Source organism: Sorghum bicolor, chromosome 1 (genome assembly GCF_000003195.3).
Source record: "Sorghum bicolor cultivar BTx623 chromosome 1, Sorghum_bicolor_NCBIv3, whole genome shotgun sequence".
Lineage (NCBI taxonomy): Eukaryota > Viridiplantae > Streptophyta > Magnoliopsida > Poales > Poaceae > Sorghum > Sorghum bicolor.
This window is the reverse complement of record NC_012870.2, coordinates 65,323,875-65,340,426: the sequence shown is the minus strand read 5'-3', so window position 1 is coordinate 65,340,426 and position 16,552 is coordinate 65,323,875. Positions and strand designations below refer to the sequence as shown.

At 43.7% G+C, this 16,552-nt stretch overlaps 2 protein-coding genes across 2 annotated transcripts; both read left to right on the top strand.

Annotated features, from left to right (window-relative positions):
* Window positions 1,342–7,480, top strand: LOC8080798 (flavonoid 3'-monooxygenase). The gene is made up of 3 exons (XM_002467782.2): window positions 1,342–2,369; window positions 6,405–7,062; window positions 7,160–7,480. Exons 1-2 carry the CDS (start codon window positions 1,404–1,406, stop codon window positions 7,032–7,034), a joined length of 1,596 nt encoding a protein of 531 aa, XP_002467827.1. The 5' UTR covers window positions 1,342–1,403; the 3' UTR covers window positions 7,035–7,062; window positions 7,160–7,480.
* LOC8080797 (flavonoid 3'-monooxygenase) lies at window positions 11,792–15,724 on the top strand. Its single transcript, XM_002467781.2, has 2 exons — window positions 11,792–12,848; window positions 14,933–15,724. Exons 1-2 carry the CDS (start codon window positions 11,895–11,897, stop codon window positions 15,566–15,568), a joined length of 1,590 nt encoding a protein of 529 aa, XP_002467826.1. The 5' UTR covers window positions 11,792–11,894; the 3' UTR covers window positions 15,569–15,724.

Below are 16,552 nucleotides of genomic sequence, written 5' to 3'. Positions count from 1 at the left end.
AAGTCAGCAATTTTGCTTATACGACACCCTATTTAATATGCATGACACTCTCATAAAACATGCATTGAGACTGACCTTAGGGCACTCACAATGCAAGACTCTATCACAGAGTCCAAGACACTTAATTACATATTATTTATGGTATTTTGCTGATGTGGCAGCATATTTATTGAAGAAAGAGGTAAAAAAAATAAGACTCCAAGTCTTATTTAGACTCCAAGTCCACATTGTTCGAGGTAATAAATAACTTTAGACTCTATCACAGAGTCCAAAACAGTTAATTACTTATTATTTATGGTATTTTGCTGATGTGGTAGTATATTTATTGAAGAAAGAGGTAGAAAAATAAGACTCCAAGTCTTATTTAGACTCTAAGTCTACATTATTCGAGGTAATAAATAACTTTAGACTCTATCACAGAGTCCAAGACACTTAATTACATATTATTGATGGTATTTTGCTGATGTGACAGCATATTTATTGAAGAAAGAGGTAGAAAAAATAAGACTCCAAGTCCACATTGTTCGAGTTAATAAATAACTTTAGACTCTATGATAGAGTCTGCATTGTGAGTGCCCTTACTGCACCACGTTGTGTTTGTTTCATGCATACAATGCACCTGCAGCTATTTAAATGGAGAAAACTAACCACCTTAGTAATCACAATTATATCCTAAACGTCTTTTATTTCTGATATGGAGGGAGTACACATCTAAACAAAAATTTAATGGTGCTCCGTCCACCGTTAGTACAAGGTCAGTCTCAATGGAGGTTTCGTTAGAGTTTCATGCACATTAATATGCTGATGTGGCGCTATATTAATGAAGAGAAAGATGATAAGAGTTTAATAAGAGTGGAGAGAGTTTCATCCCCATGAAACTCCTATGCACTATTTCCAAAATATGGATATGTTGGAAACTGTGTCATGAAACTCTCATTGACGATGGCCTTAGGCTGTCTCCAACAGATTCCGCAAAACGCTACCCAAACGCATTTTGCGTTCTGCATAGTGTTTTTGCGGAAAGAAACACGCTCCAACAGCATACGCAAACCGAGCAGCCATTTTGGGTACCGGATGAACGAGAAGGCAAATATGCGTCGCCTGGAATCCATGACGCAAATCTCTGGGTGGAGTGACTGACCGGCCAGGACCTTGTCGGCAGAGGGCCTCTGTTTGTTGCGTTCGCTGTTGGAGTTCGATTGTTTTTGGTGCTGTCTTTTCTCACTGTGCGTAATCCAAATGGTAAAATAGGTCTTGTGTTTTGGTCAGCTCTTGTTTGGAGATAGTCTTACCGTCTTCTATATAAATCGTGGAAACAGCACCTGAACCGCGGTGCGCCCGCCTCGTTCTTGAACGCACACAACAGAAGAAAAGAATAAGCACATCGCAGCTACTACGTTCCGATGGAGACGGAACTAGTAGTCTCTTTCATGGGCGTCGTGCTCGCCACCGCTCTTCTCGTCGTCACCGTCCTCCGCCGCAAGCGCTGCTCCAGCTCCAGCTCCAGCCGCGAGTACAGGCTCCCACCCGGCCCTCGCCCGTGGCCGGTGATCGGCAACCTCAACCTGCTCGGCTCGCTCCCGCACCGCTCCATCCACGCGCTCTCGGCGCGGCACGGCCCGTTCATGTCGCTCCGCTTCGGCTCCGTCCCCGTCGTCGTCGGCTCGTCGGTGGACGCCGCCAGGTTCTTCCTCAAGACCAACGACGCGTCCTTCATCGACCGCCCCAAGATGGCGTCCGGGAAGCACACCGCCTACGACTACTCCGACATCGTCTGGTCCCCCTACGGCGCCTACTGGCGCCAGGCGCGCAAGCTGTGGAAGGCCAACCTCTTCAACGACAGGCAGCTCAGGTCGCTGGAGCACGTCCGCAGCGAGGAGCTGCGCGTGCTCCTGCGCGACCTGCGCGCCCTGTCCCTGTCCTCCTCCTCCTCCGCGTCCGCCGGGCGCGGCGGGGGCGTCGTCGCGCTCAAGGAGCACCTGCTCATGCTGAGCCTCAACGTGATCTCGCGCATGGCGCTGGGCGGGAAATACGTCGGCGAGGGCGGCACCGCTGGCTCGCCGATCTCGCCGGCCGAGTTCAGGTGGATGGTCGACGAGCTGTTTCTCCTCAACGGCGTGTTCTGCGTCGGGGACTTCATCCCCTGGCTCAGCTGGCTGGACATTCATGGCTACGTCGGGAGGATGAAGAAGCTGGGCAAGATGTTCGATCGCTTCTTGGAGCACATGGTGGAGGAGCACAGCCAGCGACGGCGGCGAGAAGGCGATAAGTTCGTTGCCGCGGACATGGTGGACCTGCTGCTGGAGCTCGCCGACGACCCCAAACTTGAGGTGCCCATCAAACGGGATGGCGTCAAGGGATTCGCTCTGGTAAGAATGCCGTGGAGCCGTGGAGGCTTACTAATTAATATACTAATAATTCACCCCTTCCATATACTATCTGAACGATTTAATTACAAGATTAGTAATTAAACTTAGTTTAGATTATAATAATATAATATAACAAGCGACACGTGTGGATTGTTATTCGTTCACAGCATACTAAAAATTCTAAAAGCAAAGTAACAAAGGACCAAGCTATATATGTGCAATAATAGCTAGCTATTCGTCACATGGCAAATAAACATAACTAGCTAACAAAACATATATGTTCGTATATTGCAACGAAAGAAAAAACTACCAAACATTAGTATGAAATGAGAACAAGAATGTTATATATTACCCTTCGTATCAAAGTAAGTGCTCATTTCATATTTTTAAAAGTCAATTATGTTTAAGTAATATAAAACAGTAATGACATTTGCATCTAGATTTACTATGAAAATATATGGCGTAATAAAACTAATAATACTTACACGTATGATATTATAAATATTATAATTTTTTATAGATATTTGGTCGAACTAGGACTGTTTATATATAACTTCTTGAAATGTGAGATAAGCATTTATTTATAGACGTACGAGAGTATCTATTTATTTTTTTCTATTTCTATAAAGTTTAAAAGCTATAATCTTTTAAGGATGCATCCTTTACATAAGTTAATATTAACAATAATATGACATGAATTGAAATACAACCATATAACAGAGTTTCTATTCTATTGTAAAGAACAAAAATATTTAATCGTAACTTTAACTTTTATACCATCCATATGTTGATGAAGACTTCTTTTGAGGACCATAAAATATGTAATGCTGATGTATGGCTAAACTCGGTAAGGAGTTAGTTTCCATCATGTGAATGATTTGTCCATCTATTGATGATTATGATGAAGATCGCTCTCAATTTTCACACAGCAGTCCCATCAAGTATTGCACCGGTAAAAGTGTATGAAGATATATTTATGTTTATCAAAATTAGATGAAAAACTACTCAGATTCTGGTCCATGGTTTAATTAGTTGGACGATCAGCTTATTGAGGCTTCGTTTTTTAATAAAGAAAGGATTTTATTAATTCACTTTCGGCTTCTGCATAAACATAAAGCCTAAGGGAGAAAGAATCTAGACACTCTAAAGATAATCAGTTCTAAGACTAGATCATCATTCATGTGCCCGAGGAAAAGATGTAACCGCTTGCATCAATTGTTGCGATGCCTTCGGCACCAAAGCCTACTTGTAAGGTCTTTGAGGATAACCCATGTATATAGCTAATGGGTTACCGAATAAACCACCTGCAAGGGAGAGTAAATAACTTTTTTTCTTCAAATACCAAATCATTTCTGTATAACCAAAGTGAAAAACAAGTAGTCATCACACTCAACAATATTATAAGGTTGAGACCCTTCTGACCCTCGAAGCCAACTTCCAAAAAGATATGAAATGAGCAACAACTTAATGATGAAAATATTTATTTATTATAGAAGGATTAGGGTTTAAAAATCCATATAATACTATATTTATAATTTAGTTATAGTAAAAGTGGGACAAAAAAGTAAAATGGAAAAAGTCATGGAAACAAACGTGGGAAAAGGGAATCGAAGAAAACTAAAAATGGGAAAAGGACGCGGACACGAATGTTTTCCATGAAAAATAAGGGTTCCGTCTGACAAGCGACGAGAGAAATAGGTGCCGGCAACTTCTTGAGTGGGTAGCCCACTCGATGATTGGGCTAGAAAAAACTTAGGGGCCAAAATTTTAGCTCTTGGATATTAATTAGATATAGGTAAATCGAGTTTGTAAAGTTGTTCTAGATAGAAAAGATGGTTTATTTAGGTCATGACATTGTGATATTTGTAACTTAAATAACTTGTAAATCTCATTTTTGGATCCCTAGTCAACATGATAGATACTTTAACTACCGGTTAGTATATTTTTCACAACATCACTAATGATTATGAAAGTTAAATAACAAAGGACCACTTATGTGTATTCGTCACATGGTAAATGACACAATAAACCGAGTTGTGTAGGGTGGTTCTGGTCTAAAAAGATGGCTTATTTAGGTCATTTGATGTCATTGTGATATTTGCAACTCAAAGAAATTACAATTTTCATTTTACGATTCCTAGTCACTTTCACTATTACTTAGTATGATGTTCGCAACATCATTTTTTTGAAAGCACCGGTGCGCCCTTCATAGGAGGCTAGGTGCGGGACCGGGGATGCCCCCCCCCCATTGGCCGGCTCCTCCTTTGGAGCGTTCACCACTAGGTCACATGTGCATCCGTTGTTCACAACATCATTAACGACTCTGAAAGCAATATAACAAAGGATCACACTATATGTAATAAAACTAATAGTTATTCACCAGGGATGGACCCCCGTCGACCGGCTCCTCCTTTGGAGCCTTCACCACTCACCACATGTGCATCCACTATTCACAACATCACTACATAAGTCTAAAAGCAATATATAACAAAGGATCACACTATGTGTAATAAAACTAATAGTTATTCATCACATGGTAAATAAACATAATAAAATCAAGTTGTGTAGGATGTTTCTAGTTTTAAAGATGGATTTATTTAGGTTATAGGGTGACATATTGTGATATTTCCAACTTAAAGAAATTGCAAGTTTCTTTTTACGACCCCTAGTCACATGATAGCTACATTCACTACCGGTTAGTATGATGTTCACAACACCACTAATAATTGTCAAAGCAAAGTAACAAAGGATCACACTATATATAGTAAATTGTTAGTTATTCATCACATGGTAAATAAACACAATAAATCGAGTTGTGTAGGGTGGTTGTAGTTTGAAAAGATGGTTTTTTATTTAGGTCATGGAGTGGCATTATGATATTTTGAACTCAAAGAAATGGCAAATTTCTCTTTTCGACCCCGATGGCTATATTCACAACCTGTTAGTATGATTTTCACAACATCACTAATAATTCAGAAAGCAAAATAATGAAGGACCACACTATATGTAATTATAAACCGATAGTTATTAATCACATGGTAAATAAACACAATAAATCAAGTTGTGTAGGACGTTCTAGTTAGAAAAGATGGTTCTTGTTTAGGTCAAGGAGTGGTATTGTCATATTTCCTGCTCAAACAAATTGTAAATTTCTTTAGTTTAGTCTGAAAAGGTTTCTATGGATATGTATATCTTTTATAAAGATAAACCCTATTAGCTATTTCTCTTGCTATGCAAAATGTCCATATCAGCATCCATTAGAACATCTCACTAGCACATTTAACTATATCGCCATGCAAAGTGACCACATCAACATCCACTAACACATCACATTATGTTCGTTGGTCTGATTCTTAGTGATTAATATTCTATCCTATTTATATTCCTTCTTCGTACCCGAGGCAATGCGCGGGGAATCTTTCTAGTTATATAGATTGGTACTCGGTAGGAACCAATTGTTTGAAAAATGTTTTTTATTTAAAAAAACAATAAAATATTGTTTGATCTCTAGAACTTTATAATTAATATTTTTGAAATTAAAAAATATGGAACTGGTTACAATTTTCTTTTAAAAATATTATCTCTCTACTTATGCTCTATTTAGAGTTATTTGGATCTCATTTTGTTTCAAATAATATGATAGCTCGAATACAAGCAATAAATTAATAGAAATAGAAAGATATTCTATACTTTGCCCTTTTATAAAATATACTCCCTTCATCCCAAATTATAAGACATTTCTTGGAAAGCCAAAACATCTCAAGTTTGACTAAAATTATATTATAAGATAATAATATTTATTATATCAACTAAGTATCATTATATTCTTCATTAAATACAAATAAATATATTATGAAAATATAATTAATGAAGAATCTAAAGATACTTAAATTAGTTGATATAATAAATGTTATTATCAGGTCATATATTTTTTGACAAATTTGAGATGCTATGACTCTAAGATTTTTGGAATGTCTTATCATTTGAAATGGAGCGAGTAATAAAAAACCTATGATGTGACGAGTACGCATGCAGGACCTCATCGCTGGCGGCACGGACTCCTCGGCGGTGACCATCGAATGGGCCATGTCGGAGCTCCTGCGGAATCCCGATGTGCTCTCCAAGGCCACCGAGGAGCTGGACGGCGTCGTCGGCCGCGAACGCCTTGTCACCGAGCAGGACATTCCGAACCTGCCGTACCTGGAGGCCATCGTGAAGGAGGCCTTCCGCCTGCACCCCGTGACGCCGCTGCTGGCGCCGCGGCTGTGCCGCGAGGACGCTTCCACGGGCAGCTACGACATCCCACGGGGCACGCTCGTGTTCGTGAACGTCTGGACCATCGGCCGCGACCCCGCCGTGTGGGGCGACGACGCGGAGTTCTTCCGCCCGGAGAGGTTCGTCGGCAGCGGCGTGGACGTGAAGGGGCAGGACCTGGAGCTGCTCCCGTTCGGGTCCGGCCGCCGAATGTGCCCGGGCTACGTCCTCGGGCTCAAGATGGTGCAGGTGACCCTGGCCAACCTGCTGCACGCCTTCGCGTGGCGGCTGCCGGATGGCGTGGCCCCGGAGAAGCTGAGCATGCAGGAGAAATTCGGCCTGGCCGTTCCGCGCTTCGTCCCTCTCGAGGCCGTCGCCGTGCCCAGGCTGCCTGCACACCTCTACGCCTGAGGGACGTCGACGGGAAAATTCAGAAAAGGTGTGCTTGCCATGTGGAGTGCATAGAATTTGAATTTAAAGGTGTGAATATAGTAAAAATTTAACTATAATCTTTGTTTTTTTTTATTTTTGCGTAGGTGCAGCTGCACCCACTATCTACTATATACAATCACCCATAGACGTCAATCTGCCTCGTGATCGGCACCACACCGAAGCTAGACCAAGAGGAGGTTGCTTGTCTTATGGGTGCATACGTATAGTATTGGTAGATTTTAGTTATGTTTTATTTTTACCTATTTACTTGGCTGATAAGCTATGGTGCAGCTTATATATTCGGATCAGGTAGACTTTTGTTAGATTTCATAACAAACGGTATGTATATATACATAAGAAAAATCATCTATCGTAGACTGTTTGGCCCCACCATCTTTGCTCCTCACCTCCTATTTTCTTAAAAAAATCAATTAAACCTTGAATTGTTACTTCTATCGTATCCGCACATGCCTCTGTATGGCCTAGTAACTTATATAGTTTTATACATATTAAATATTAATATTTTAGATGGTTATATATTGTAATTTTTTACTGTACCTAGGTTTGCTATACTAATAAATTAATTTATTATTATTTTTGGAGTGTTTTACTTGAATCGCCAAGAGTTAATATTCTTCTCAATATATTTTTTCTCTCAATGACCGAGGGGTTTCTAGTCTAATTCAAGCAACCCTAAGGAAAAATAGATAAATCTCCAACTAAGAACTGCGGCCAATATTTTTCAAACAAATAAACCGTAACCCTTGGGTAAAGAGAGCAAACAGGCTACCTGGCCCGGCACGGCATGGGCCCGTACCATGCACAACACGGAAGGGCTCGTTGAACCATTGGGCCATGCCGCACCAGTCCTTCATGTTTGGCCGATGGCCTAGGCATAGCCCTCTAGGCTATTTTCATGTCGTGCTCGCCCAAAAAGCCTAGGCCCAAAAGCGCGTCGGGCGACCCAAGGCTTGCCATGCGAGGGCGGTGATAGCAGCGAGCCAAGTTGAGGTCGAGGCGGCAGGATCCGCGAGGCCAGGGCAGTGGTCGGCGCCGTGGAGGAGGCGGTAGTGGATCAGGCGGGCCAGATCCACAAGGACGAGAGCAGCAGTAGGCTGAACGCACCGTGGAGGAGGCCGCCGACGCACTCGAAGTCGGTGGCCATGTGGGAGGCATAGAGAAGGATGCAGCTAGTGGTGATGGGGGTGAGGAGGTGGCCACTATTTGGCAGCTTGGTGCTGAGGGTAGGGGGAGGGCGCCTCCTTGCAACTCGGGAGTTGCGCGCCTTGCGGTTGCAGTGGGTCACGGTGTGAGTGCGGCTGCGGCAGGGGGGTCACGGGGTGAGGATGAGACTAGAAGGAGTCGGATAAGCGGCTGGACCTTTACGAGGTTATGGCAGGTACCGTCTCCTAATTTGTTGGCCTGGGCGTGCTGCCCGGCATGGGCACACAACGCTATGTATCTTGCTAGGCCAGCCCGCCATCGTGCTCATGTCAGGGCTAAAATGGTGTGCTTTGTGCCGTGCCAATGGGCTACGGGCTGCATGCTCATATTTATCCTTGGAAAAGGTTAACCCTCAGCTACGAAGAAAATTCTAAAAAAGACTGAAAACTGTCAGCTATTTGCAAAGAACACTCGGATAAAGATGAAAAATCGGTGGCCACGTTATTTATATGTACTCTCTATATTCTAAAATAGTTGATATTTTTTTAATGTAAGTTTCAACTATTTTGAGACAGAATGGATATAGTTTAAAGAAGTAATAGCTAAAGATTAACGGGTTGTCACAGTGAGGGCAAACTTGTCGTTGAAGTTTTAGCGCTCTCGGTGAGAGAGCTCCATCACCCAGCAGCTAGCACCTCCTGGCTTCTGCGCTTTGTCGCTATAGATCGTCACGACATCGGCGTGGGCTCAGCCGCTAAGGGCTTCCGATCGAGTTCCGAGCGACAGTAGGGGTACCTGCATGCAGCTCGCTAGTTGACGTCCATTTCAACGTGGTTCTTGCTATTGTCAAAACAAAAAAACGTGGTTCTTGCTGACAGAGACAAGCAGCGTACCACCACCTGCAGAGTGCAGAGCCTTGGTGGCCCTTCGCCCCTTCGGCCCGGCACACCTGTGACCCTCCTACCGGTACTATGTGCTTGCACAACCGAGCAGTGCCCCGACCAAAGTGACGCTACTATGAGAGCACTGAGACTGAGCTGGCACATGCCAGGGAATTATATTGTATGGTGAGGAGAGGATAAGTTTTAAAAACATGTGAACAATTATATCTAAACATGTGAACAATTCTATCTTTGTCCTTCCGATTCCGCCACTCCATTATAATACCTTTTTATTTAGATCCCATTTGGTAGAGCTTCTATGACGACATCTTCTATAATGTGTGCATTGTTCATTCATTATTCACAAGAACTCATTTTCTTTCTCCTCTATCTTCTCTCACAAAGCCAATATTATATGGAGCTTGGGGAGGGGAAATCATGGCTCCACCTGCTTCGTGAGAGGAAAAAAGAGGAGAGAGAAAAAGAGTTTATGTGAACAATGCGTGAACATTCAGAGAAACTAAGGTCGTGTTTAGTTAGACTTGAAATCTAAAACTTTTTAAACAATTCTTATCATATCAAATTTTGTGCATTTTCTATACTCCCGGGAGTAGTTACTCCCTATCTGTTTTGTACTACAGCTGTTAACACCACTAGCCATAACGGGTAGTGGATATCAAATTTTACGGCATATGCATAGAACATTATATATATATATATAGGGTGCATTTTCTATACTCCTGGGAGTAGTTTTACTCCCTATCTGTTTTCTACTACAGCTGCGTTAACACCACTAGCCATAACGGGTAGTGGATACTGTGAAGGATACATGAAGCGTATATTTAACAAACTTAATTAATTATTATATATGTTGTACGGTCGCTGTGATTCTAGCTTACCATGGTTATCCTATCTAGATTGAGCTTGCTCGTTTATGAGTATCTGTCCATACTTTTTGAAATGAAGTATATAGACATACTTTTTACAATAGAGTATTTATATATACTTTTAAAAATAGAGTATGGAGTATATATACATACTTCTTAGAATAGAGTATTTATACATATTTTTTTGGCATGTAGTATTTATAGATACTTTTTAGAATAGAGTATTCATACATACTTTTCCAAATAAAGTATGCACGCATACGCTAGATTAAGATAGTATAAGTGCATACTTAAAACCAGACGATCAGAGTACATGTGCATACATTCACGTGTACTGTATTCATATACTGTGGTATATGTATCACAATGAAGTATGACTATGCACATATTTCCATGGCGACGAGTATACACACTAAGAGAAGAGTATGTACATTACACATGAATTTTTGAGCCAAAACCAACCAAACTCATTTATACTCTGTACAAACAAAAACGATCAGAAAGAACAAATCTAGCAACTGTCATTCCTGGCATTTGTACGCACACATCCACATCTGTGCCACTCGTGAGCAACATCGCATTTGTTGGGAACAATTTTCACCACAAAATGCTTTAAGAAATAGAGAGACGAAGCATTGGAATTCACAAAGAAAATAGATACGACTCAAATCGTGCCACACTCGTACTCATGAGAATCACCAGCCAATTGCCATGGCTGTCGCCGAGCGGTCACTGTGGATGGAAGGGAGCAGCAACAAGTGTCCTCGCTGAGACGATGTCGCCGCGGCACCGTGTGGAGTTGCAACAACTCAGCAAGGTACAACAACATGAGGGAGTTGTAGCCATCGATCTGGATTTGCAATTAGTGGCCTCGTTGCCGATGCGAACGGAGCCGTACCACGGTACCAGTGCTGCCCTCGCCGTGGAGCTAGACGGCGGCGCCACGGCAGAGGACGGGGGCACCATGCATGGCCCCTGCGTGAGGCTTGCTAGTGGCAAAGAGGACCGCGCCGCCGCCCCTGCGTGATGCTCGCCGGTGGTGGAGGGGCCCTGCGCCATCGTCGTCAACATCGCCGGGAGATGGGGAGGGCTCGCCACATCACAGCAGCTAGTGGAAGTGACGAGAGCTCGGCGCAACCGCCGCCCCGTCCTGGAGTGATGCGAGGAGAGAAAAATGAGAAATTATAAATGGTAGCCATGATGTGTGCATGCATGAGCTTGATCCGATTTCCACGCTCAACCAAGCGTGAGCTTGATCCGCTTTCCACGCCAATTATCCTCCGATCGGTACGCTGATTTTTTATTCACGAATACACGTATCATGTAAACGGGTCAAGTTTTTTAACCCGTTAGCTAGTGGCATCTCACCTCTAGTGTGTCCCAAAGAGGAGAGGGAGTAACTACTCCTAGAGAGTAGGAAAATTTACCATATATATATATATATATATAAAACTAATTGTACAGTTTGTCTATAATTTGCGAGACAAATCTTTTAAGCCTAGTTAGTCTATAGTTAATAATAATTATCAAATATAAATAAAAATATTATAGTACACATAAAATTTTCACCTAGAGAACTAAACCAGGCCCGAGGCATATTGCAGTGGGAGCTCTGCGAGAGGGACCTTAGCATATCACACGTGCTCCATCTCCAACCATGTGCTCACAAAAGGACGCCACGTTCAGGTCCAGCTGTGGATCTCCATCCGGCATCAGCTATAGTGCCCGTCCATGTTCACTAATGGTGCTCTGGCCACCATTAGCGGACGCTACCCGTCCCGTCCCGTCCCTATAAATTGTGAAAACAGCACTTCGGACCGCGGTGCGCCCGTTCTTGTACGCACACACACAAGAGCAGAAAAGAATAGGCACATCCCAGCTACGTACGTGTACTTTACTACGTTCCGATGGAGACGGAACTACTCCCCTTCCTGGTCGGCGTCGTCCTCGCCACCGCTCTTCTCGTCGTCGCCGCCCTCCGCCACCGCAAGCGCAGCTCCACCTCCACCAGCAAGCACAGGCGGCTCCCACCCGGCCCTCGCCCGTGGCCGATCATCGGCAACCTCAACCTGATCGGCGCGCTCCCGCACCGCTCCATCCACGCGCTCTCGGCGCGGTACGGCCCGTTCATGTCCCTCCGCTTCGGCTCCGTCCCCGTCGTCGTCGGCTCGTCGGTGGACGCCGCCAGGTTCTTCCTCAAGACCAACGACGCGTCCTTCATCGACCGCCCCAAGATGGCGTCCGGGAAGCACACCGCCTACGACTACTCCGACATCGTCTGGTCCCCCTACGGCGCCTACTGGCGCCAGGCGCGCAAGCTGTGGAAGGCCCATCTCTTCAGCGACCGGCAGCTCAGGTCGCAGGAGCACGTCCGCAGCGAGGAGCTGCGCGCCCTGCTGCGCGACCTGTCCCTGTCCTCCTCCGCGGCGGCGGGGCGCGGCGGGGTCGTCGTCGTGCTCAAGGAGCACCTGCTCATGTTCAGCCTCAACGTGATCTCGCGCATGGCGCTGGGCGGCAAGTACGTCGGCGAGGGCGGCACTGATGCTGGCTCGCCGATCTCGCCGGCCGAGTTCAGGTGGATGGTCGACGAGCTGTTTCTCCTCAACGGCGTGTTCTGCGTCGGGGACTTCATCCCGTGGCTCAGCTGGCTGGACATTCAGGGCTACGTCGGGAGGATGAAGAGGCTGGGCAAGATGTTCGACCGATTCTTGGAGCACGTGGTGGAGGAGCACAGCCAGCGACGGCGGCGAGAGGGCGACAAGTTCGTCGCCGCCGACATGGTGGACCTGCTGCTAGAGCTCGCCGACGACCCCAAACTCGAGGTGCCCATCAAACGGGATGGCGTCAAGGGATTCGCTCTGGTAAGACTAAAAAAAAACACTAGAGGCTAGCTTACTAGCTGAACGATTTACTACTAGCTGAACGATTTAATAATTACAAGATTAATTAAACTTTAATATAACAAGTGACACGTGAGGATTGTTATTTGTTCACATTTTTTTTGCTTTAATTAATAAATTCAATCTGTAGGGGCTGCGGCCTTAAAGTTTCCTATAAAAAACATCACTGTTGGGAAAATACTCACCGTACTCCCCAGCAACACGGTTGAACGAGAACCTTCTCACTCGGTGCCGTGAGGGGCTGAGCAGTAACGGACAGTGGGCTCAACAGTAGGTGAATACAATGAATGCTCTCTCCTCTTATTAATGACGGCATCACCCCTTATATAGGGCTCAGAAACCGACCTAATGACATTTACAAAAATGCCCCGTGACGGTGGAGGAATATCCCAGCATATTCTCCTATTACAGTCTACTGACCCTAAGTCATCTGTGTAATTTCACACTACAAACCCCACGCGTGTCCCCTGTCTAGGGCTTCAGCTGGTCGGAGGCTTGGATCCTCCGCCCGATCGCGGATCCTTCGACACTTCATACGTCGGAGGTTCCTTAGCTCGGACGCGTCGGAGGTTCCTCGGCTCAGCTGTCCTGGAGGTTCCTTAGCTCGCTCGGTCGCCGATCCTTCGACGCTTCTCCGTCGGAGGTTCCCTGGCTTGGACGCATCGGAGGTCCCTCGCCTCCGCCGCGTCCCTAGCCATCCTCGGACTTGGGAGGGTCGGAGGTTACTCCTTTTTCTGCTTGCGGGCCTCCGCCGATGTCAATCCCTGCACACACTTAGCATAACAAGATGAGTCACCGATATTAGTCTTTTTTCAGGGTCCTCCGCACGCAGGCTCCCTGGGTGAAGGATATCCTCCGACGCTTCAGGGGTCGGAGGTTCCTCGGGTGAAGGGCATCCTTAGACGCCACCAGGGGGAAGGATGCGGCCATTCCACAACAATCACTAAAAATTTTAAAAGCAAAATAGCTAGCAAAGGACTAAACCATAAAATGTTTTGTCTTTGTAAGATTGTTGAAATAAAGATCCTCTAAGGCCAGTTTCAATGGACAGTGTCATTGCACGGTTTTACATAGCAACACGTCATCGAAATTGAAATGAAACCATCTATGAAATTGAAAAGATGGTTATATTTAGGTCATGGGTGACTTTGTGATATTTCTAGTTTAAAGAACTTGTAAATTACTTTAGTTTTGTAGAAAAAGTTTATGTGGATGTTATATAGATTGGTAGGAGCTAATTTGATGAAAGATGGATATTTATTTTAAAAAAATTAATAGTCTAGTTTAATCTTTTGAAGGTTCATAATTAATTTATTTTAAATTCAAAAATGGAGCTTGCTATATTTTTGTTTTACAAATATTATCCATCCATTGATTTAGAGATATTTGGATCTTATTTTGTTCTGAATAAATCATAGCCCGACTACAAGCAATAAAGCAATAGAAACAGAAAGAAACCAAATTCAAATAACTGTACATAGATCATAAACCATTAGATAACATTATCTAGAAAAAAATGGACACTAGTTGCATACTTTTCTAATTTATAAAATAAATTAAATATAAATTTCAAGAGATACAAACCGTTTTTTATTATGTTTACAAAATAAAAAACCATCTATGAAACAGAGGGCCAAACATGTGGCCAGTTAGATAGAAGGTGCCCGTTATCTACTGACATTGTAGTTCGGTTGAGAATTAGGCTTGTGTTTAACTCGAAGGTTAAAAGATATAATATACTTCCTGCATCTCAAATTACATTTTATAAAAATTTAAAAAGTCAAAATATCTTAAGTTTAACTAAAATTATAGAAAAATCAAATAGATGTACCATAAAAATATAACTGATGAAGAACCTAATGATATTTAATTAATATCATAAATGTTATTATTTTAACATATAATTTTTTAAAAACTTAAAATGTTTTATCTCTGTAAGATTGTTGAAATGCCTTATAATCCGGGATGGAGGGAATTATACTTTGCCCTTTTTATATTTTTATTAGAAAAATAAAGAACCTCTAATGCTACGAGTACGCGTGCAGGATCTCATCGCTGGCGGCACGGACTCGTCAGCGGTGACCATCGAATGGGCCATGTCGGAGCTGCTGCGGAAGCCAGAGGTCCTCGCCAAGGCCGTCGAGGAGCTGGACGGCGTCATCGGCCATGGCCGTCTCGTCACCGAGCAGGACATTCGGAGCCTGCCGTACGTGGAGGCCATCGTGAAGGAGACCATGCGCCTGCACCCCGTGACGCCGCTGCTGGCGCCGCGGCTGTGCCGCGAGGACGCGTCCACGGGCAGCTACGACATCCCGCGGGGCACGCTCGTGTTCGTGAACGTCTGGGCCATCGGCCGCGACCCCGCCGTGTGGGGCGGCGACGCGGAGGAGTTCCGCCCGGAGAGGTTCGCCGGCAGCGCCGTGGACGTGAAGGGGCAGGACCTGGAGCTGCTCCCGTTCGGGTCCGGCCGCCGGATGTGCCCGGGCTACGTCCTCGGGCTCAAGATGGTGCAGGTGACCCTGGCCAACCTGCTGCACGCCTTCGCGTGGCGGCTGCCGGACGGCGTGGCGCCGGAGAAGCTGAGCATGCAGGAGAAGTTCGGGCTGGCCGTTCCGCGCGTGGTCCCTCTCGAGGCCGTCGCCGTGCCCAGGCTGCCTGCACACCTCTACGCCGGGCCCTGATGGACGTCGATCTGCCTGTGATCCGGGTCATGCATACCGTCGTCCATGGCCGTGCTGTCTTTTACTGTACTCTAATCGTCAAAAAAATATATAAATCTCTTTTATACAAGGAGTCAAAATTTAATGTTCGACTGAATTTATAGAAGGTATTATCTATATTTAGATCTTCAATTAGATTTATTATAAAATATTTTAATTATACCTATTATACATATTATAAATAGCAATACTTTATTTATATATTTAGTCAAAATTAAGAATATTTGACTCCTCAAGATATGAGATTTACATTCTTTTTTTGGATGAAGAGAGTATAACATCATGGACATCAAGCATGCATGATGTATACCTCCTCTGCCTCAAAATAGAGTGTATTATAACTTCTAAAATTTGTATTGAAATATAATAATGTATTCTACATAATGACATTGTTTTTGATTTAGCAAAATTTATTAAAAAGGAAGCCATTATTTAAGAAGAAACTCTATAATTAGAATAATTTATAGGTACATGCATCATTTGAGTGTTCCTTTAATTTGTCTTAGAATTTTTAAAATGCTTTGTGTAGGCAATTGCCAATGGTAAAGAAGACATGGGGCCTCTTTGGATGGAAAGTTTAGTCCATGTTTCGGATATCAAATTGAAGACATAAACATAAACTAATTAAAGTTTAATAAAAAGTAATATTGGCTAATTGGTGAATAAAGTATATTAGGATTTTTTAATTAGTATACGTTTAACCTATTATCCGATCATGGACTACACCTTAGATTAATCATGCCCATATTGTGTTTTTATTGTTCTGTTAATATTAGTATGTTTGTTTGAGTTTATTTGTTGAATTTATCAGCTATTTAACAATGTTTTTCTTTCGCACAATTTAGTAAATAGTGCTATGCTTTTTTAAGAAAACCGGCTCTTGTTTGTTTGTTTGTGTTTTGTCTTTATTGTCGTGTGTATACTTTATCATGGGTAAAGGCTAAA

Bases quoted from the DNA above. Each gene is read 5' to 3' on its own strand.
- LOC8080798 (XM_002467782.2), top strand. From the start codon at position 1,404: ATGGAGACGGAACTAGTAGTCTCTTTCATGGGCGTCGTGCTCGCCACC. The intron at 2,370-6,404 runs GTAAGAATGCCG...GTACGCATGCAG, and splicing joins GCGTCAAGGGATTCGCTCTG to GACCTCATCGCTGGCGGCAC.
- LOC8080797 (XM_002467781.2), top strand. From the start codon at position 11,895: ATGGAGACGGAACTACTCCCCTTCCTGGTCGGCGTCGTCCTCGCCACC. The intron at 12,849-14,932 runs GTAAGACTAAAA...GTACGCGTGCAG, and splicing joins GCGTCAAGGGATTCGCTCTG to GATCTCATCGCTGGCGGCAC.